The 21,865-nt window shown below is 39.8% G+C and overlaps 3 protein-coding genes across 4 annotated transcripts; 1 reads left to right on the top strand and 2 right to left on the bottom strand.

Annotated features, from left to right (window-relative positions):
• Positions 1–5,334: 5,334 nt before the first annotated feature.
• On the top strand, positions 5,335–8,791 carry cxcr3.1 (chemokine (C-X-C motif) receptor 3, tandem duplicate 1). Its single transcript, XM_080039494.1, has 3 exons — positions 5,335–5,385; positions 6,478–6,864; positions 7,402–8,791. Exons 2-3 carry the CDS (start codon positions 6,484–6,486, stop codon positions 8,131–8,133), a joined length of 1,113 nt encoding a protein of 370 aa, XP_079895620.1. The 5' UTR covers positions 5,335–5,385; positions 6,478–6,483; the 3' UTR covers positions 8,134–8,791.
• Positions 8,792–10,679: 1,888 nt separating this feature from the next.
• On the bottom strand, positions 10,680–14,538 carry LOC307259475 (C-X-C chemokine receptor type 3-like). 2 transcript variants are annotated; one of them, XM_080039336.1, is made up of 3 exons: positions 14,473–14,538; positions 12,991–13,350; positions 10,680–12,615 (listed from the first exon to the last, which is right to left on the bottom strand). In XM_080039336.1, the coding sequence occupies exons 2-3, from the start codon at positions 13,339–13,341 to the stop codon at positions 11,851–11,853; spliced, it is 1,116 nt and encodes a 371-aa protein (XP_079895462.1). In that variant the 5' UTR covers positions 13,342–13,350; positions 14,473–14,538; the 3' UTR covers positions 10,680–11,850. The 2 variants fall into 2 exon arrangements, with proteins under 2 accessions (XP_079895462.1, XP_079895461.1); XM_080039335.1 differs by having other exon boundaries at positions 14,017–14,529.
• A 1,299-nt stretch (positions 14,539–15,837) lies between these two features.
• Positions 15,838–18,892, bottom strand: cxcr3.2 (chemokine (C-X-C motif) receptor 3, tandem duplicate 2). Its single transcript, XM_080039699.1, has 2 exons — positions 18,773–18,892; positions 15,838–18,085 (listed from the first exon to the last, which is right to left on the bottom strand). The coding sequence occupies exons 1-2, from the start codon at positions 18,806–18,808 to the stop codon at positions 16,991–16,993; spliced, it is 1,131 nt and encodes a 376-aa protein (XP_079895825.1). The 5' UTR covers positions 18,809–18,892; the 3' UTR covers positions 15,838–16,990.
• Between the last annotated feature and the right edge of the window lie 2,973 nt (positions 18,893–21,865).

The raw sequence follows: 21,865 nt of genomic DNA, 5'->3' as shown, positions 1-21,865 counted from the left end.
CACACCCTTTCCGTTTCTCTTCTTCTTCTTCTTGTATAATGTTTTTTGGCGGTTGGCAAACAACTTTTAGATGCATTACCGCCATCTACTGGTAAGGAGTGTGGTATAATTGACAACCTCGCTTCAAAAAATAAAAATAAAATAAAAAATAATAATACTACTTCAAATAAGAAGCTATATTTTCACAAACAAATTGGTAACCCTAAGAAAATGAAATAGAACTTGATGACATTTTTTGGACTTCTTTTGTAAAATATCTATTAAATCAAAACTTACTTTTTCTTTTCTGAATTTTTTGTTTTGGAGTAAAAAGTAAACATTTCCCTCTGAAGCATAGTGTTGTAAAAGTATAACGTAACATTAAAAGATGATACTCAAGTAAAGCAGCAGTATATCAAATTTGTACTTCTTAAGTAACACTTTTCTTTTACTTTTAGTGTTACTTAAGAAAAAAAAATGTTTTACTTAGTTACTTTTACTTACCTCTTAATATCAACATTATGTAGTTATCCATGTACTGGAACACATCACGGCACATATACATTACACATAATCCCATACTGAAAATGAATTTGACTATCAAACTCCGTTTTTGATAAAGCCATACACTTCATAGGCTATTTGATGTTTTGTGAAGACTTCAACATGTGTGTATGTGTGTGTGTGTGTGTGTGTGTGTGTGCGTGTGCGTGTGTGTGTGTGTGTGTGTGTGTGTGTGTGTGTGTGATATTTGATAAGTTTGTATCCCCTGGTCAGAAACAGTGCATCATTCAGATATAATAAGGATGACCATGACATGCCTACCTCACATCCATGTATGAAAACTGTAATCATGTAAATTTCTTTGTTTTTTAAGCACACACTTTTTTGAATTGTAAGTGAAAGATCAAAAGCTTCCTGTTCTCAGTGTCAAACTGCTTCACACATCACAACTTGTTAGACCTTCATGCGTCATGCTTCATTAAAAAGACAAATCTCCAGTCCTTTCATGGACTGGTCCACACACACACACACCTTTGATTCAGTTCAATCTAATACAGGCCGTTTATTTGAAAGAGCATTGTGTTGAGATCATGACGCAAGTAGGCCTATGTCCAACAGATGGAGCCACAGTGCCATCTGAGTACTAGCACTAGTTCCATCTGTCCCTACTAGTCTGAAACTGTGACTCACGTCTGCGCTCTGTTTGATTATCACGATTTTGCAGGATCTTTAAAACCACTTAAAACTGAAACCAAAACAATGTAGTTCAGCATAGTCTCGATTAAATGCATGTCTGCTGCCTTGGGATGACAAGCTGTGCATTACTCAGTGCGAGTGGGCATGAAGGAGGCTGCAGTTGGCATACAGTGCACCTAATATAATGTAATCTTGCTATTTATCCCATTTAAAATGTAACAGAAAGTTATACATGTATGGGTCATTCCTTGACTATCAACAACACAATATCCCTATCCATCCATCCATCTATCTATCTATCTATCTATCTATCTATCTATCTATCTATCTATCTATCTATCTATCTATCTATCTATCTATCTATCTATCTATCTATCTATCTATCTATCTATCTATCTATCTATCTATCTATCTATCTATCTATCTATCTATCTATCTATCTATCTATTTGTACCACATCATCACCTTTTTAATAAATGGTGTCATAAAGTTGTGATTTTACATTCTATTCATAAGTTTTTGTGTTGTGTGTTTTATCCGATAAAGCTAAAAATTATCAGCTGTTTCTTCTTCTTCTTCTTCTTCTGTCTGTTATAAGTTACAGCATACATGCTATAACATAGAAAGTGTGAAAATCTTATTATTTACAGGCACAGTAGCAAATGTCACACAGGAAATCCACAATGAGCTGCACAAATCATCTTTTTTTCCAGTACCGCATGTCATCTCTGGTTTAGTGATCTCAATGTGGGTGCTGTAAAACTAGAGGGCACATGTTTCACAAGTAAACCATGGTGGCATTGACGCTGATGATGGATCTTAACTGATGAAATGTTAAACTTTTCTTTGTAAAATGCGAAACTGAGTGATATAACACAATGGACCCTGAGAAAATACACTAAAGTGTCAGAGTTTTTAAAATGCTGTTAATGACCAGTAGCTGGCCATGTGGGCAATGTTGCAAATCAGTCAATTGATTTTCCAGAAAAAATACTACCCTTATTATAAATATTGCAATATAAGATTACAGGCAACTGTCACAATCCAGCTCATGGCTTGCCAAAGGGAGGGTGACACAACATGAGCTGTAACTAAAAAGATTCATTTTCTGGAAGTTTATTGTTTGGCCGCAAACCCTGGATCTAGAGAACATCGTTATTACACACCATTTACGGTTTAAATTGGCATTCTCCTTTTCTTTTTTGGTGTCTTTGAAGCCAAAAGGATCTTTTAGTCAAATGTAGGAGGTAAGATTATTATTCTATTGGTATTGTTATTATCAGGGGAGTGTCTGGGTTAATGCAATACCTGACAATCTCACACATTTTAAACAAACAAAAATAGCATCACTGCTGTCAGCGTGGGGTAAGGCATCCCATGTATTTGTGCTGTGATGTTTTGACACACTAACCTACAATGTGGTGATACCAACCTCTCAGTCAACCAAAGGAAGGAGAATGTTCACATGTGGGGTATACACAAACATTTCTGCAGGTTTTCAAACGGCGGTGAAGGGAAAATCTTCCTCAATGTGTTTTCGTATTGTATCTCCTTTATAATCTCATAAATGAATCTTCCAAAAGTAGTTTCTTCATCTTTTATCGCTGTGATATCTATCTCCCCATCATCATCACAGCAGGTCGAAGAGGGTGCATTACTGAAACGTGACTTTAACTGAATTAGTAAAACTGGCATTATGATGAACCAATGCTATAGTAGCCTACAGGATTACAGGAAACAAAACTAGCACTTGGAAATATTGTTTTGTATTTTCATTCTTGTCACTTCCTCAAATGAGTGTTTCCATGACTTCAAAGTTGTACTTCAAAACAAACTAAATTTAGGATTAACTTGCATGCCTTTTGAAAAACATAGATGTGTTGACTTTGTATCACTTTCTTCAAAATGGTATCTTAAAAGCTTTTTTTTAAATAATAAGCACAAATAGGAACATTTTCTGTTGTGGAAAAAACTGGTGTAGCATGCAATGGTGGAGAGAAGACAGTGTTATGCATGTATGGGGACAGGAAAGGCGGGTTTTATGTGGGTTTTGTGTAGTTTTTAACTAAAAAATCTGAATAGCAGTGGTCTTAAAAAGGAACACTTCAGTGGCTTCGTCTGAAACCACATTCAGGCTATCTGTCACGATGTCAGTTATGTTTGTACCCTGCAAGTCCAACACAAAGCATTTCACAGATAAACCAAACAGAAAAGCACGCTTTTTACCCTTTTATGTTAAATGGTTAGCGTCAATAACAATTCAATTAGTTTCCAGCAGATCTTTTCTCTGTTCGTGGGCAGAAAAAGTCATTTTTATGCCCAGACGCTCTCACTTCCATCATCCCCCATCACCGCAAGACTTGCATACAAGCTGCAAAACTGAAAAGGATAAAAAAAGGTGTGAAAAAAACAGGAACACAAGAGACAGGCGAGGGGAAACAGAGACTTAACACCTCATGCCGTAGCAGGTGTCTTGTTTGCATCTACATGTGAGCACTACAGAGAGAAAAAAAAATATGTGATATAAGTCCTGCGGTATTTGGAGAAGATGTCTGCATCTATGAAATCGTTAGTGAGAATGATTTACGGGTAGATTTTACACTGATAGGCGATACATGAGCAGATTTGTGGGTTTTGATAGGGCAATTAAAGGTGCAATTATTTTACCCACCAAAGTGCATTGTGACTGACAAACGAGTCCAGTGTATTTGCTTTTCTCATAGAAAATGTGCAAACTAGATTTTTAAAAGTATATAAAATGCAATATTGGAGATAAGTGCAATATGACAGTCCATACAAGTTTTTTTCATCCTTTCATCTGTTTTGTATCTTGTTTTGTTGTACTGACTTCTGCTGTTTTTGCGTTTTTTTTGTTAAAGCAAGTTAAAACATTGTAAAATGTGGTTTTGTATATATATATATATATATATATATATATATATATATATATATATATATACAGTATATATTGTGATGACTTTTTTATAATAACATTCAAATAAAATAAATCAGCTGTGTGAATGTGTGTCAAAACACAGTTAGAAGATACCAGCTCCAAAACCCCACAGTACAGAACAAATAAAACATTATTCAGGGTTCAGGTGCACCACCACCACCTTAGTAGCTAAGCTCGGTCCTTCAAGGAAAAATGAATGTCCTCTTTGATAAGGTCTGAGTTTGTGTATGAGTGTTACTACCGCCATCGCAGTTTCACTTTTGGTCCGCTGTGACACTGTGTCTCTTTAGCTCTACTCATATTGGGGCTTGTCGATAAAGTTATCTAATCCACATGTGCCAGTTCAGAAATGTAATGAATCTGTAATGATGGTTAAATTCAAATCCGACACATGGCATCATGCATGTTACGACCACGCACATGAATCAGTAACTTGTTTTAAGCTGCACATATAGGGAGATTTATTCATAAAATAAACACCTGAAAGTAAAACAGTCTCCACGCTATTTAATGACCAGACAAAAAAATGCAGATGTTCTCCTGAGGTTGCCAGTGTCACTCATATTACAATGAACATAATAACCACGATGTACTGAACAGAGTCAGCAGGATGTAGACTATTTCTTTGTAACACCAGCAGAATGTGAAACACCCAAACCAAATGAAACTGTGAAACATGTTTTTAGACTCAGTCCCCTTAAATTTAAAGAAATGTTATGAATCACTTTTCATAGTGCAGTGTGACACCTCATTTGTTTTTTAGAGAATTAGCATATTTACAATTCTGTAAAGTCCATTCATAGGGAGCAGCATGGGGAGTCTTTAAAACAAAAAGAACGAATTACATTTTGTGTACAAGACTTTTAATCTATGCTTTTGTCGTACACTAACCCAATTCAAGACCTCTGAATCATCATCCAAATGTAGGAATTGCCAAATGAAGAATCTGAAAGTAATTGATCTATTAACAGTATGCTGTTTGAAAAAAAGAAATCTCAAAATAAAATATAAATATAAATGTGAGGTTTCAATCACAGATAATCTGTTTTCCTAATTTCCTCTAAAACACTCATTGTAAAAATACTGACTGGCGTCTGCTTTCGTGTGTGGTTTGAGGCGTTTTTTTTCTCTTTTTTTTGTCTGGTCTACAGGCCTTCCTCTGTGGGGGGTATAGATGAAGCTCATTTCTGTTGTGTAGCCTGCGGAACCTGCTCACGGAGGAGAATACATTGTCAGAGAATTACAGTTTGGTAAGATATAACCTCAACCATATGTTTTAATGAAGATGTTTATTTTAGCTCATGAATTATTTTTATTCACATGCAAATAGCATTATTTAGCATTTGTGAATTTCAATTAAATTCTTATCTATTTTTTATTTTATTTCACTGTACTCTTGCTTGGTGTGTAACCTTTACCTTATTAACTTATTTCTGATGCGCATACATTTTTAAACTGCATATTTGCTATCTTATTTGTGTCTTTGTTCACTCCTTGTTCTTCTTTGTTCTTTCCCCTTAAGATCACATTCAGAGATCACAATGAGGTTAACTGTGACGTGATTCATAAGCTTGATCTTTTTTCATTGCATTGTTGTGATGTATGGTTAAAAGTTGAATTATTTTGAAGGATCAAGCTATGAGATAATGATGGGATCAACAGTGTGTAAAATTCTAATGATGTGGTTTTTGGTGCCTTGTCGCTATTGAGAAAAAACATTCAAATTCACACTGGCTTCCTCTTGGGTTTCTATCAATTCCGCTTCCCATTCCACTAACACAGGAACATACCCCAGGAGAAATACGACATGGTCGTAACTTTTTCCAATCAAACAGGGAAGTGAGATCAGGTTGAGTGACACAAAAGGTTGATACCAGAGTAGAACTTCACAATCAAAATATTTCATGGGCCGTGTTCACTTCTTTGTCCACAACTTTTGTCACGGGTAAGGTTAGATTATTCTAATAATTGACTTCCTGCTGCTGGGAGCCAAATTAAAATAAAATAAATTATGTATGTTTTATATATATATATATATATACAGTATATATTGGGATGACTTTTTTATAGTAATGTTCAAATAAAATAAATCAGCTGTGTGAATGTGTGTCAAAACACCGTTAGAAGATACCAGCTCCAAAACCCCACAGTACAGAACAAATAAAACATTATTCAGGGTTCATAGATAAAGAGTACAGACATTTATGGCTTTCTACAGTAGATGTTTAAATGGATGGATAGATTTGTTTAGAGCTACACAGCACCACCATGTGGTTGAAACAGGCTACACAGCTCAAATGCTCAAACCAAAATTAATGCATAGATTTAATTTTTTCCTGTAGAGTTTGATGATGGATGACAGTGGCAAGATGACATTACCAGGAAACTTCCTGGAAGGCTATGACGACTTATATGACAACTTCACTGATGGAGACTATTGTTGTGAAGGGGGTGATGTGTGCGACCTGAATGAGGGCATGCATTTTGAGGCGGTGTTCATCCCAGTTCTGTACTCTGTGGCATTCGTGGTGGGTGTCCTGGGCAATGGAGTGCTGCTGGGAGTTCTGGTTCAGAGCAGGAAGACATGGAGCGTGACAGACACCTTCATCCTCCACCTGGGTGTGGCTGATGTCCTGCTGCTGGTCACGCTGCCCCTGTACGCAGCGCAGTCTGTGCACGGGTGGACCTTTGGCACTCCTCTCTGCAAGATCACTGGAGCTCTGTTTACGGTAAGCAGGATAGGTGCATTTAGAGGTCACATATTGTGCTCATTTTTAGCTTCAACTTTGTAATTTGGGTTTTATACTAGAAGCTGCTTTTATGGTGTAGTGTCCAGGGCCATTGCTGGATATCCTCTATTTAGCCTCTGTCTGAAACGCTCAGCCTTTAGAGCCTGCCTTCCCAAAAGCACAGTCTGCTCTGATTGGCCCTGAATCTATCTGCCGGTTTGAATCGAACTACCAGTTAGATTCATGGCAAACTAGGTGTGTGCTTAGCACAGGCGGAGGCAGAGCTATAAGGTTGGTAATGACAAGGTGTGGTTTCTCCCCTTATGACATCATGTAAAGGAAAATGTAAGTTTTTTAACATGTTTTTAGAAAGGTGGAGAAAAAGAGAAAGTTGTGTTTTCATACTTTGTGAGTCTCAGACACACCGGGGAACCCATATTAATGTGGAAAAAGTGCATTTTGTGCAATAGGTGATATTTAAACTGCCTGAAAGCGCCTGGTAGTGCATTTTTGGCTGATTTTTTTTCCTACCCTCAGATTAACTTCTACTGTGGGATCTTCCTGCTGGCCTGCATCAGTCTGGACCGCTACGTCTCCATCGTCCACGCTGCCCAGATGTACTCCCGCAGGAAGCCCTGGGTCTGTCACGTCAGCTGCCTGGTAGTGTGGCTCTTCTCCCTGCTCCTCTCTGTCCCTGACTTGATCTTTCTGGAAGCTGTGCACGATGAAAGAAGAGGGAAAACAGAGTGTGTTCGCAACTACGCCAAGCCCATCTACTTTGACACGATACGTGACTGGCGTCTGGCATCACGTCTGCTCTACCACATTGTTGGTTTCCTGCTGCCTTCGGTTGTCCTGATCTTCTGCTACTCCTGCATCCTGCGGCGGCTACGCTGCGGCTCCCACGGCCTCCAAAAGCAGAGAGCCATCAAGGTCATCGTGGCCGTGGTGGTGGTTTTCTTCCTCTGCTGGACGCCGTACAACATCACACTCATGGTGGACACGGTTCATTCTGGCAATAAGAGCAGCGAAACCTGTGGAGTAAAAACATCTTTGGAGAAAGCCAAGATAGTCACCTCCTCCGTGGGTTACCTCCACTGCAGCCTGAATCCCATCCTGTACGCCTTTGTGGGTGTGAAGTTCCGGCGTCAGCTCCTGGACATCTTCAGGTCACTGGGCTGCAAGCTGAAGACAAGTGCCAAACTGGGCAGCAGGAGGGGTTCCTTTTGGTCAGAGTCTGGCGACACTTCCCACTCCACTGCTATCTGAGGGAGAGACAGCTGATCAAACCTGAACAAGCTACCAAACAGATTCAAACCATCTGCAACAACATCTGAGCATACAGTGTGTTTGATTTCTCCTTGCATAGTTCCTGTGTTATCATGTAACAGGATACGCTTTCTTTGATTACATTTAGTGCAGTGCATTGGTGGCTGAACATGAACATGGACCAAAATATATTTGAAGTCATACAGCTGTACTAGTTGGCGGCAGATCAAACTTTACTTGTATAACAGAAAAACATATATTTACTCTTTTTAAGTGCAACAATGTAACATGATACATATATGATACTGTTAAATACATTGTAATTTCATACTGTAGTCGTGTGTACTTTCTTACCTCTTTTTTATACTTTTAAATGACATGTTATATCACAAATAGACATTTATTTTATATGGAATGTTCATGTGGAGAATAAAATGTAATTTTGTTGAATCTTAAAAACAGTGTGTTTGTTACATTACAGTACAGGAACAACAAGGCAAGCAGGTATTAGGCTACTTTATATAGTGAAGAGGACTTTCCTGTTTACAAATGCTGTTGCTCTGCTTATTGCACCTAGGCAGCTACCAAGTTTGAATGACCATAGTGAAACACAGCCTCCACTGACGGCAAGGAGTCAGACATAAGATGCCATGAAACAGTTATGCACTGTCATGAATGTTGAAACAAGTTAGAGAGATAAGTTTTTGGCACGAAACCTCAACTTCAATTTTTTAGGAGAAATTAGATTGAGCAACATCCCTTTCTTTCTGTGTGTTGTGAACATCTGACATCCGAGATTTCGATTAATTAATCACAGAAAAATTAACGCGATTAAAAAAATTAACGCAGATTAATCGCACTTCTATAATGCCCTTTGACCCGGTGCAAAAGTGGTGCGCAGCTGCACCTGTAGCTTGCTTACACAGCCCGCACGGGTAAAAGGGAGAAAAGTAAAGAGAGAAGCAGGGGAAAGGGCGGGGCCGAGGGCTCTATGGACGGTTTATGTGATGCTTCGGGCAAATAAGCATGAAGGTAGGAAGACATCTTACTTTATTCTCCGCAGTGTCTGTGCAATATTGATTTAGTGGATGCAACAATGTATAGGTTCAAAACAGTGTCTCTCAATCTTCCTCCGTGTGTCTCAATTTTGTTTGCTAGCTGTCTTGTCTCCCGCGTAAACGGACACCCGTCCCGTGTGTGTGTGTGTCAATATTTTTGCCTATGAGTACGACGATGGTGAATGAATCTGCATAGGCATCTGTGGCAGTGCAGCGCTGTCTGTTGTGGAGAAAGAAGTTACGAGACGCAGAGCGAGAGAGAGAGAAACAAACTGTAGCAGGCTATACAGCCGTTTATAAACAGGTATAAAAGTGTCATAAAAGTATGCGATTAATTTAGATTAATTAATAACAGAGCCTGTAATTAATTAGATACATTTTTTAATCGCTTGACAGCCCTAACATATATATATATATATATATATATATATATATATATATATATATATATATATATATATTGTCCTTAGAAACAGTATATATATATATATATACTGTAGCCTATATATCAATTCAAGTCCAATTCCATGTGTGACGCCCTTTCTAAAATGCTTCATTTATTTATGCTATTGTTAGGATCAGGTAGATTAGGTAGAATACACGAAAAAGCAATGAAACCTTCAAAGCCAGTTTGCTACAATTTCAGTGGAAGTATCTGACATCTATTTGACAGGAAATCTAAACAAATGAACAAAAATAACCGCACATCCTCCAAGCAGTTAATTCACATGAAATAGATGAGCATACAGCACAGAGATGTGCCATGACTTGTGGGCAGGCTTCTCTCAAATGAATGATGGCTAGAAAAAAAAACAAGTGACACAACTGCTAAACCTCATGACACATCACATTCACGGCTCACATGAGAGGCAAACCTTTGATGACAAAGGGTGGTCGCAGTGTTAAAAGAAAACATACCTTCAACTTTAAAATGTCGTATGAGCAGCCCACTGTGGCTGAGAGCAAAGTAAGCGACAGGTTCATGAAGTCTTTTGTGGTTCTTAGGTGTTAAGCGCTCAGCTAAAAAGCCCATTTAAACACGTCATGCTTGGTTTGGTGTGTGGTCAACAAGCGCAGGTTTCGTTATTAATCATGTTTCTCACCATGCTAAATGTTTGTTTTTAACTTTTGTACTTTTAATGAAGCGTGTGCCTTTTTCTTTTGCAGGGAATCAATTATCATTCTAGTGGACAAAACATTAAAGTCTGTGTTTCTAAGGACAACAGGTTTGTTATTCATTGAAACAAAGGTCTTGAATAGCAGCTTGTCTCTGTTTAAGCAAACAGATAAGCTCTAACTGCTGCAGGAAATAACACTTCAATTTAATGCAACACTGGACACTAAATACAACCAACAATGCTATAAACTTGACGTGTTGCTGCTGTCACCAGATTAGTCAAATTACGCCACATTTTATCTTGGCCTCTAGATGAACTCCAACACCACTCAAGCAAAAGCAGAAAGAGGAAGGAGAATAGGTTTTAAGCAAACTGTTTTATTTTCTTGGAAATGACTGTACAGTTTCTTGAGGTTCTACAAGAACACCAAGATGTAAGAGAACAGCTTATTTTGGGTCACATTTATTTATTTCTAAACATAATTGTCTTTCCTTTGTATTGCAAGTGCACTATTGTGATCCACAACCAGCACAGCAGTTTGAAGGTGAAACCACTGACTTACTGCTCAGCGCAACGTGTGCCGTGATCTTTAAAATAAGATAAGAACTCATTCTGTTTCCTCTATTTGCCACCTACACTCTTTTTTTTTCAGTCAATTGCCATTACGCACAAAGCACTCCACTGTTCCCTTGCAACAGACGACGTCTTTGCATGCGAGTTAAGAAAAGGCCGCAGTACCAACAGAGAGCTTTGTTTTCCCCACTCTTCCTCCTCTGTCTCACTCTCTGTCACCTGACTGATGACATCACAACCTGTTTGTGTCATCCCGTGTCCTACAGTCCACACGCCCACGTTGCAACAATGTCGAGACAAAAAAGACAAAAAGGCAAGAAAGCCTGCGGGATTAACCGAGGGGAAATTCCCTTGCTACACTGTGGTAATACACAGGAATACACACACCAGCTGTGCAATCGTGGAATTCACGAGGTAACAAGTCAAAGGAAAAGTGAAACTGTTAGTTGATAAATTAGCTAAATGTCATGAACTGTTCAATGAAAGATAAGAAGGACACTGATAAGATTCATAGTTTCAAACATTCAAAGTTTAAAACATAATGGCATTAGCTTTAGGATGATTGTGTAACAGCTGTAAATATAAAGAATAATGTTTTTAAAAAACCTGATTGTTTTCAATTATTATAAGAATAGTCATACAAATAAAAATACACAATAAAATTACAGATATCTACAATTGAATAAGGAAAATCCCATGATGTGGAGTGACAAGCTACAGTGATTGCAAAATAAACAGTATGGCACACAACAGTATGCCACCATGACGTGGCTCTGAAACTGTCACATTAAAGTGCAATATGAGGGAGCCATTTCCTTTTTTATAAATATGTTTCTCTCATCATTACACAAAAAATTGTCCTCCTCCCCACGATCCCATGACTTCCCACTAAATTCCCCTGAGGGGCGTATCATTGTTCAGGTGCCCTCTGAGTCACAGGAGGGTTTTTTCTTTTTTTTGTCTGTCCATTAACACTGGTTTGACTGTGCCAGCTGATTGTCACTTTTCTTCTGGTTCAGCTCTTCTTCCTCTTCAGGACTCTGCTCAGGTAGGGTTTCCTTGCCCACACCCAACTCCCACAGCGAGCTCTCACATTCAGCTGGGGCACATCTCAACATGGCCAGTGCTCGTTTCTTGAAGTTCCCACACAGGCCGAGATAGAGCAGCGGCCGAAGGCAGGCATGACTGCAGCCTAGAACGGAGGTGACCATCAGAGCTGTTCTCAGGGATGAAGAATCACCATTTTCCTTAGAGTTAGAGCCTCTAGAGGTTTCCACAATGAGGGTGAAGTTGTACGGCATCCAGCAGAGAAAGAACACCGCTACCAAGGGCAGGATGACCATGACGGCCTTCTCTTTCTTCTTCTTCTTCTGGAGGTCTTTGGAGCTTTGTTGCAGCCGTAGCAGGATGAGGACGCAGCAGAAGATCAGGGCGGCCGCGGGCAGCAAGAAGCCAAGCGTGTGGTGGAACATGCGGGACACCAGCTGCCAGTGACTTTCGGACAGCGGGTTGTTGTAAACACACCATCTTTTCTCTTGTGCCATCCTTTTCGTGGCGCCCACGTAGACCCAGTCGGGAATGGTGAGGATCAGGGAGGTGAGCCAGACCAACAGGCAGCTGATATGAGCGAGCCTTGGCCTCTTGTAGGAGTATAGCCGAGTGGCACCGGCCATGGAGAGGTAGCAATCCAGACTGATGCAAAACAGCAGCAGGATCCCACAGTAGAAGTTGATCTATTGGAAAAGCAAAGGAAAACTTCAGATGTGATTTGGTGTATACAACGGGAACCCTTCCAGATATTATTACTTAACCCTCACTTCTAACCTCCTCTTCCCTCTTCCCAGAAATGCTAAGATGCCTGTAAAAAAATGTGGATGTCACTCGGGGAGTATACTTGCTTGCTCAATATAACAGTATACAAGTAAGTACACTGACACTTGTCTGCCAAGATTAGGAAGGAACTAATGGCCTACAGCTGAATGCACACACCATCCAAAAACAACTTTCTCACGGCCTGCCTCAATAAAAAAATATCTCCCTTTCGCTTTCCAGCCCCAGCATGTTCCGCAATCTGCACAACACGTCCACCCTTGCTTGTAGCTACTTACTTTAAAAATGACTGCGCTGATCTTGCAGAGGAAACCCCCGAAGCACCATCCACAGTACTGACCGGCCTGCGCAGCCCAGAAGGGCAGTGTCACCAGCAGTAGGACGTCTGACACACTCAGGTGAAGGATAAAGGTGTCGGATAGACTCCAGGATCGCCTCTTCTGAGCCAGAACGGCCAGGAGTAGTCCATTGCCCAGCAGACCCACCACCAAGACAACAGAGTACAGAAGCGGGATCAACACCGCTCTACTGCCTTTTGTCTCAATGTCCTCCTCATACACGTAGTCCTCGTCGTAGTCGTAGGTGCTGTTGTGGAGAAACAATCCATCGAGCTCCGGTTCTATATCCATGTTCTCCTACTGAACGGTCAACACACCAGACAAAGAGAGAGAGGGAGAGAAATCAGAAATGCTGCAGTGCCTCTGAAAAACACCAACTTATAAACACTCCTCTCTCGCTGCCTGCCACTGTGTGTATCATCATCAGTCAGAGAGCCATGTGAGTCTGGAAAATCTCCCCGTGGGAAGCCCAGCAGTGGACTCTTTCAACACGAGGAAACTTAACACATGTATAACTCACATGATGTGACGTCACTGCATGAAGCAACAGTTTAGAAGTTGAAACGGAAAGCACAGTTCTGCAAGGCACGCACACACTTGTTCTCACATAATTAATACAACTAACTATCTCACGCACAGAGGCGGTGAGCTTATGGCACTTGTACTGCTGGTATAAATATGGAGGCTAGGTAGGCCTAGATATAAAAGCATGCCACGAAACCAGAAGCGGTAGGTGTTAGATGCGATGATAAGGCGATGACATTTAATAATAGCAGCTTTCAAAGCAGAGACGAATGAAACAGAAAGCAAAATGTTTGAATATGCATAGCCTAAACTGTAATATTGCGACAACTGAAATTATTGTGTGTCCAGACTCCAGACTTGTTATTATAAACATACAAATCAATAGCCTAAATGTTTAGCCTACACAATTTAGAATAGAAGTTCAAAGAAAATAGCACTTACCATAAGCTGCAGATTGTCAATAACTTCTCTGCGCGGTGTAAACTGATGACCAAAAAAGGACAAATATAGGCTGTAAAAACGTGCACACAGCCCTTCAGCCCGGAGTCACTAGCCCAGGGCCAAAGAACTACCGTCGCTGTTTTTGGAGGGACGACGGGCGAGTTTCTGCAGCTGTCGAGCGCCCGTCAAGTCAAGAAACACCTAGCCTACATAAACAAACTTTAAGTCCTAACGCTTAACTACTTAGAAATGACAGGGAGTCGCTTGTTTAAATGGGCTAAGGTTGAATCCACGACAACAAAACCGCGGGTGGCGAGGGAAACGAAGGAATCGAACGATGAGAAAGGCTGCGCTTAACCAGCTGGATATCTCAAGGAGCAGGAGCGCACTTCGTGTACCAATGGTCACATAAAGCCTGTTACACGCAAATAATGTACTAACATGCACTTTAATTACCTCCCTACTCGATTGTTTTGGTTCATCAAATGTCAGCCTTCTCTCACACAGCCTCATCTGCCCGAATATAGCCAGATATGTAAATTCGTCATATCAAGGCAGACGACAGATTGACTTTATTTTCAAAATAAATTAAATTAAATGTAGTGTTGCATCCAGAAATAAAAACCCAACCGAAAGAGACTGAAAAATATGCAGCACTATTTTTTCTACTAAGAAACAGGATACATGCTTAAAAATGTCCACTGTCCTTATGGTCTAACCAAGGCATTATTGTGGACAACAGGCGCTTTATTTTGAAGGCAAAATTGGACAACTTCCGCATACCTGATTTCTATCCCTGACTTGACGCGCCTGCTGTGTGTACACGCCGTTCGCGGAGCTGGAGACAAAGCGGTCAAACAATGCGGCTCACAGGGAGCCGCTCTCCGCTAGGTGGTGTTATAGATCTATCGTTATACAATCTATGGGATTGTTTTTTTTTTTAACCCTAACCCTAACTGAACAATAAACTGGGGCTTGTTCCAACCTGCTGGTATCAGGATAGGCCTAATTAAACTGAATAGAATCCACAGCCACTCTAAATGTTCAACGTGGATTTGCAAAGAGGGGGTGGGGAGGTGGCAGGGGGAGACTGTGTTTACGCAAATGGCTCAATAAAGTAACAGGCCCGGGTAAAATAAATAATAAATAGGCCTAGGCTTAAATAAATAAAGTGCTTCAGAGATAGGAACTAAAACATGCAAAAGCATTTGGAATATTCAACATAGGCTATTGCTGTGAAATATAGGCTATAGGCCTCTGTGAAATACTGACTCAAGTAGACCTAAAATGATGAGACATGTACTTTTTACATGTACTATTTCCATTTTAAGGAACTTAGGATTCTACTACACTGCATTTCAGAAAGGAATCCTGCACTGTTTACGCCTTGTTGCATTTGAGGTTTGGATGTATACAACAAGATATAGCCTATAGGCACTTATATTTTAAGATAATAAAATATAATGTACATAGAATGTTCATCACTCATATAGACACAAATACATCATAAAATAACATGTGCAAAGTAACATTAAACGTAAACTTTAAGATATCATAAAATGATAGCAATGCTCGATCGCTACTGGTTTTGAGCCTTTATGGGGCACATATATGATCCGTTTGTGCTAGATTGTGTTTATTCTACAGATTTCAAATACAAAACATATGATCGGTTTATAAAAATAAATGATCATGATGTATTGTTATCGTAATACATTTTTTTTTATATAAAATAAATTCAAATTAGCTCAACATTTAAAAACTTTTTATATATCAAGGCACCAGAAGAAGAAAAAAAACATTACACATAATAGTGTGACTTTATTGAAAGGGCCATATGAATACATTTTGCTGACAATATTTATGTTTTTATGTTTTAACATTGCAGTATCACTAGTGTATCTCCACTGACTGGAGGCTTTGGTTGTTCAATTTCTAACCATGAACAGTAATCCAAAATTAAGTAGGCCTACAACGTGCTTCCTTTACCATGTTACATTTGCATCTGCTGATCTGTGAGCACATAACTTGAGCTTCACCTTCTTGGATCTGTTACTGCTGTAATGTTGCAGTGGCTCAGAAGCAGATGCATTGTCCTCTATGAGGGGAATGTTCATTATAGCTGCAGACTTGAATATTCAGTTGTATTTGCATTGACCGGGTTTTAATGCAACAGATAAAACTGAAAATGACTCACACTTTATTTTTTTCCTCTTTTGCAGCACAATTTAATTTTAAAGCAGACAACTGAGAGAAAAGCTGCATATGGATCATTTGACATGTTCAACTTTTCAACATGTGCAACCATGTTTAATATTTGATCTGAAATGGAATCAGATGAGAAAAATCTCCTGATGTGAGATATAAGTTTGACGTGGCCAAGGGCTCTATCTTAAATGCTGAACAAGCTTTTTTTTCTTTTTTTTTAAGGAGTATGAAGAAATCGAAATGTTTCACAAGACTTGACCTATGGACACAAAAATCAACTTGTTCTCACGACAAGGTTACACGACAGCATCAGCATGTGGGAAGTGGTGTTCTGTTTTGCTTTATGCTCAACCCTTATTTAATGATTTTCCACAGAACTTAAAACAATAACAACCAAAAAATGTGTTGTAAGCTGCACCACACCTACAACGAGATGGAAAAGCACCAGTAAAAGAACTACATCACAGACGGAAAGAAAACCTTTCACAATGTTTTAAGTCTTAATGAATCAGATATTTTCATTTAGTCCTTTCTTTCTCTGAATCCCCCCTTCACTCTCTCTCTCTCTCTCTCTCTCTCTCTCTCTCTCTCTATCACACACACACACACACACACACACACACACACACACACACACACACACACACACACACACACACAAACACACACACACACACACACACACACACACACACACACACACACACACACACACACACACACACACACACACACACACACACACACACACACACACACACTCCTTTCAAACCATGACAGAATAGGAGGTGTTTTCGCTTTCTGCAGAACTGAAAGACCCTGTGGCTTTTCTAAGCCTCCTCTGCCTCCATCCGTCCATGCCTTTCTGTCCCAGCAGCCCCTTACACATTCTGGCCAGCTCCCTCCTGAACTTCACCCCCACAAAGCCATATAGCAGAGGGTTGAGGGCGCAGTGCGACAGCCCCACACTCTCAGTGATGAGGGTCCCTAAGTCCACCACGCGGCCAAACTGGCAACCTCCATCCACCACACTCAGCCTGTACAGACTGTCTGCCAGCTGGAAGCAGTTGTACGGCGCCCAGCAGATGACAAACACAGACACTAAGGAGATGATGAGGCGGAGGGACTTGCGCTTTTGCCTGCGACTTGCGTTGCAGAGCGACCTGAAGATACGAATGTAGCAGTAGAGCATGATCAGCAAGGGGAAACCAAAACCTAGTACCACACTGACCAGCTGCAGCCCCACCTGCCACTGTGTGGAGTTCTCAGTGAACCACACCTGGCACAGGAGCGCCCTCTGGTTGCCTACAGTGTTCACCTCCACCACCTGTTTGAAAGTGATGTCCACCCCGCTCAGGCCCAGGCAGCCCACCCAGATGATGGCACACACAATCTGGGCATGGCAGGTGTTGCGCTTCCAGCCAGAGCTGACAGCGTGAACGATGGCCAGGTATCGGTCGAAGCTGATGCAGGCCAGGAAGAGGATGCCACTGTAGCGGTTGAGGGAGAACAGGGCACCGGAGATCTTGCAAACTGCCAAGCCGAACACCCATTGATGAGCCCACTGCACTGCAAACAGAGGCAGGGTGAAGGCTAGCAGGAGATCAGAAATGGCCAGGTGGAGGAGAAAGGTGTCGGTCAGAGAGAAGGCGCAGGCTCCTCCACTCAGAGAGTTTCTGTAGCGCCGGATCACACACAGCACCATCACGTTTCCAACAAGAGCCAGGAGGAACACCAGACTGTATACAACAGGGGAGTACTTCTGTGCAAAACCGTAGATGTCCTCCTGCAAGCATGGGACTGCATTACCCTTGGTTATGTCAGGGGACAAGGTGTAATTGTCATAGTCGTCTCCATAAAGCTGTTGACAGGAAAGAGGGAAAATACGCTTTTATATTTTTGAAACAGTTAGCGTATTCATGAAAGGTATACTTTGGCAAGGCAAATTTAGGCAAGGCAAGTTTATTTGTACAGCACATTTCAGACACAAGGCCATTTAAAGTGCTTTACAGAAGCAAAATTAAAATACATCAAGTATACAGTAGAGCACACATTTAAAAAGCGAATGAAAAACATGAATAGAAATAAAACATATAAATAAAAGCAATAAAACATTTAAAAAAAGAAATAGAATTAAAATGACCGATTTAAAAGAGCTGAGTGTAGCAGCAGACCTCAAGTCCCCTGGAAGTTGGTTCCAGGGATTGGGTGCATAAAAACTGAAGCTCTCCCTTTCTAGTCTTTGCAGCATTTTGCAAACTTTATAATGTGAAAACTAAGAACTTTCTATTTTCTTTCATTTCTTTGAACCTCTGCAGGGACCGTTTTTTACTCCAAGGTTATACAATTTCCAAAAGGTCAGATACAGTTTCAGTATTTTATTTTATTGAAAGGGAACTTTAAAGATAATTGATGTATTTGCTATATGCTGTTTGATAGGAAATTAACTCCTCTGATAATATATTTTGGAGGAATATGTTCTCTAAAATGTGCTAAAGTTGCTCATGTCTCAGTTGGCACTGGAGGGATGGTAAACATAATCACTCACCCAGTAATCTTCTGTGGTTGCCATGACTTGATCCATATGTGTAGAGAACAAGGAGGCAGCAGACCACCTGAAACCCTCCAACAGTCAAGACAGAAAACTCATAAACACATTGGTTAAACATCCTTTTTTTTCTTGGACTATTTTTTTTCTAAACTTGTCAAATGTAGGAGGATCAGAAAGAAGAAGTCGTTAATTTTAGGAACTGAATCCTCGAAGATCTTGGATGAAAACATAGCTGTAGTAGGAATATGTTGACTGTCAGGGAAATTGTGACATATTCATTTTTTTTTTTAAATAAAGCTCCATCAGACAGACAGACAGTGCATGACTGAAGGGACGCTATGGAAAAAAAAAACATTCTATTTTCTACTGTGCACACACTTCTGCTGCCGACACAAGATGTTTTTATCTGCAATGTGTACAATGCTTTACACATGAAAATATTAAAAGGGAACACTATTTTGGGGGGTTTAAGCTTCAAGAAGCAGAAACTGGTTTTACAAAACAATCCTCGGAGAATGAAGGAGAAGTGAAAAGTGCTTGGTTTGCAGGAATTTCACAGTCAGCTCTTAGTTTTTTTTTTTTTCGTTCAGCTTGCTTCGACATATTACATCCCGACTGTTTTGTAATAACTCGTTGAAGACCTTCAGGAGCATTAATTTACTGTCAAAAAGTATACGAATGTCAGAATTCAAAATTGTTTAAGACGAAATAGAAGTACAAAATACTTAATTCTTCTTTGAACCCCGCGTCACTTAGAGCAAATAAGAAGTAGACCTTTGTTGAAATGTGGTAGATATTAATGATTGACACAAACAAATGAGTTCTTTATAAAATTCAAATTCTATTGGACATTACTTACATACCCTCTGTAATCTTGGAGAAGCCAAGCAGTGAACTGAGAGGCTGATGCAGGATGTAGCGAATACTATTTGTGGTAAACTTAAAAAAGAACACAACAGGAAATTAAGTCAGTCCTTTATCTATGTGGTTAGTTATTTTAAACGGTTAGGGGAAATCATGAACATTGTCTTGAGTGCTTATTAGACCTGCTTTGGACAAACGGTGCAAACTCAGTGGCATCTGCATGAATGCGCCACACAGTAAAATAAATTACATTTAAAGCTCTCTCATTCTCTTTAAAACATAAAATGAGAGAGCTGATAATGAGCAAAGATGTCAAAGACCTTCACTGAAAGTTATATTCTATCCACATTATAACTCCTTTGGTCACTTTGTCACACATTTGGAAAGGCAGTTTAAGAATCTGAATATGCTTTAATGGCCAAGTATGTTTGTGTACACATACAAGACAATGCAAAATGCTTGACAAAGCTTGAGTGACTCAGTAAGCCGTTTTTTGCACCTTCCATAGACTAGCCCAGACAGAGAGACAGGTGTGGCAATTCTCCTCTCAGTGTTACTAAAGGATTTATTTTAAAAACAAAACAATTTATGTGCCAAATGTGTGAGGAAATGGACACTCTTGCGGTTACTTCTGTCTCGAACAAGGGGTTTTCTGGTAAATTCTATTATTGAGCAACATCACTGATGTTTTTCTCCTTTATGTCATAGTCGGCTTCTTTGTATGATTAACCGCTTTGCAATACACACCACAGAGGCCTCATGTTAAAGTTAGTTACATACACTGTATGTCGGCAAGTAATATGGAGTGCACAGGGAGTGGCTGGGTGGTCATAGTTGCTCTTCTGACTTCTCCAAGGTGCCTAATTGGGGGGGATGTGTCTGGTGCGATAATAACACAGTTCCACAACACTCAGATTTCTCACAGTTTGTCAAAGTGCTGCTCTGTTGTGAACTAGAATGTAAACACTGCTGTCTAAGAAACTGTAGTCAGAACAATACTGGATTGTATTAGGCTAATACTTTTTTCTATATTTTGTAGTTTAATAAAATCCATTAACGATCGGCCGAGATATATCCTTAAAGTAAGAAAACCCAAACTTAATCTAATAATCTTAATAGGGATCCCTTTAATTTGTTTTTTATTTTATTATAATTAGGAATTGTGACCCAGATAAACAAGGACTTTTCATAGTGTGAAATTGAACTAGTCAGTGCTCTCTGGTGGACAAAAGCTGTCTATACATTTCTACATTGGGCTTCTCTGTGCTGCAATTTGTTGTTATTTTCTTGCCAAAACTAAAGATTAAATAAGATATTCCTTTATTCGTAGTACCACAGCGGAAAAAATGTACAGAGTCACAGCAGCAAAAGAGAGAAAAAGCATAAAAATATGCAATAAGCAAAGATACAATACATTTGTATTATATAGTGTGTGTGTGTGTGTGTGTGTGTGTGTGTGTGTGTGTGTGTGTGTGTGTGTGTGTGTGTGTGTGTGTGTGTGTCTTACTGGGAGCACAGTGGTGGTTAGACAGTCTGACAGCTGCATTGAATGACCTTGGTGATTGCTTTTGTATTGTGTGTCCAGATCCAGTCTTTCATTTAGATCAGGGGTGTCCAAACTTTTTTCACTGAGGGCCACAAACAGAAAAATCTACGAAGGGCCGGGCCACTTGGCAAAAATAACACATTTATCAGGACATGTAGCTGCTCTCATAGTGTCTTCGTAAATTGTAATCCTTCTTCACTGCAACACTTTCCTTCAAATTAAACAGAAATAGCCCTGCCCAAATCATTGACTATTGTTAAATGCCTCCAGACACCCAGTGTTTTCTGCTATTGCTTCCAATGTCCAGCTGGGTGAAAATAGTAGCCAGCCGAGTTCCCGACCCTCCTAGGGGAGTCCGGGGGTATGCTCCCCCGGGAGTTTTCTTTTACTTCTTAAAGTGAAATGCATGAATCTGGTGCACTTTGAGAGGAAAATTAAGAAACTTAATCTGAAGAATTTAGTGTGAAAAAATTATTTGGAGACACTGTGTCAGATGAATTAGAAGCTATTGAAGAAGGACACATGGATTTTCCATAATAATATTAATATAAAATAAAATATTATGCAAGGTCCTCTGGGATGGGCTTGGTGCTCTTTTTCTTTTATGGGACATATTTCTTTGTAATATAATTAATACATTTAAATTATTTAAAAACTAAAAGGGCCATATTACATTACAT

This window comes from Ammodytes marinus (assembly GCF_949987685.1).
Source record: "Ammodytes marinus genome assembly, chromosome: 13".
NCBI classification, from domain to species: domain Eukaryota; kingdom Metazoa; phylum Chordata; class Actinopteri; order Uranoscopiformes; family Ammodytidae; genus Ammodytes; species Ammodytes marinus.
This window is presented reverse-complemented; position numbering and strand designations above follow the sequence as displayed.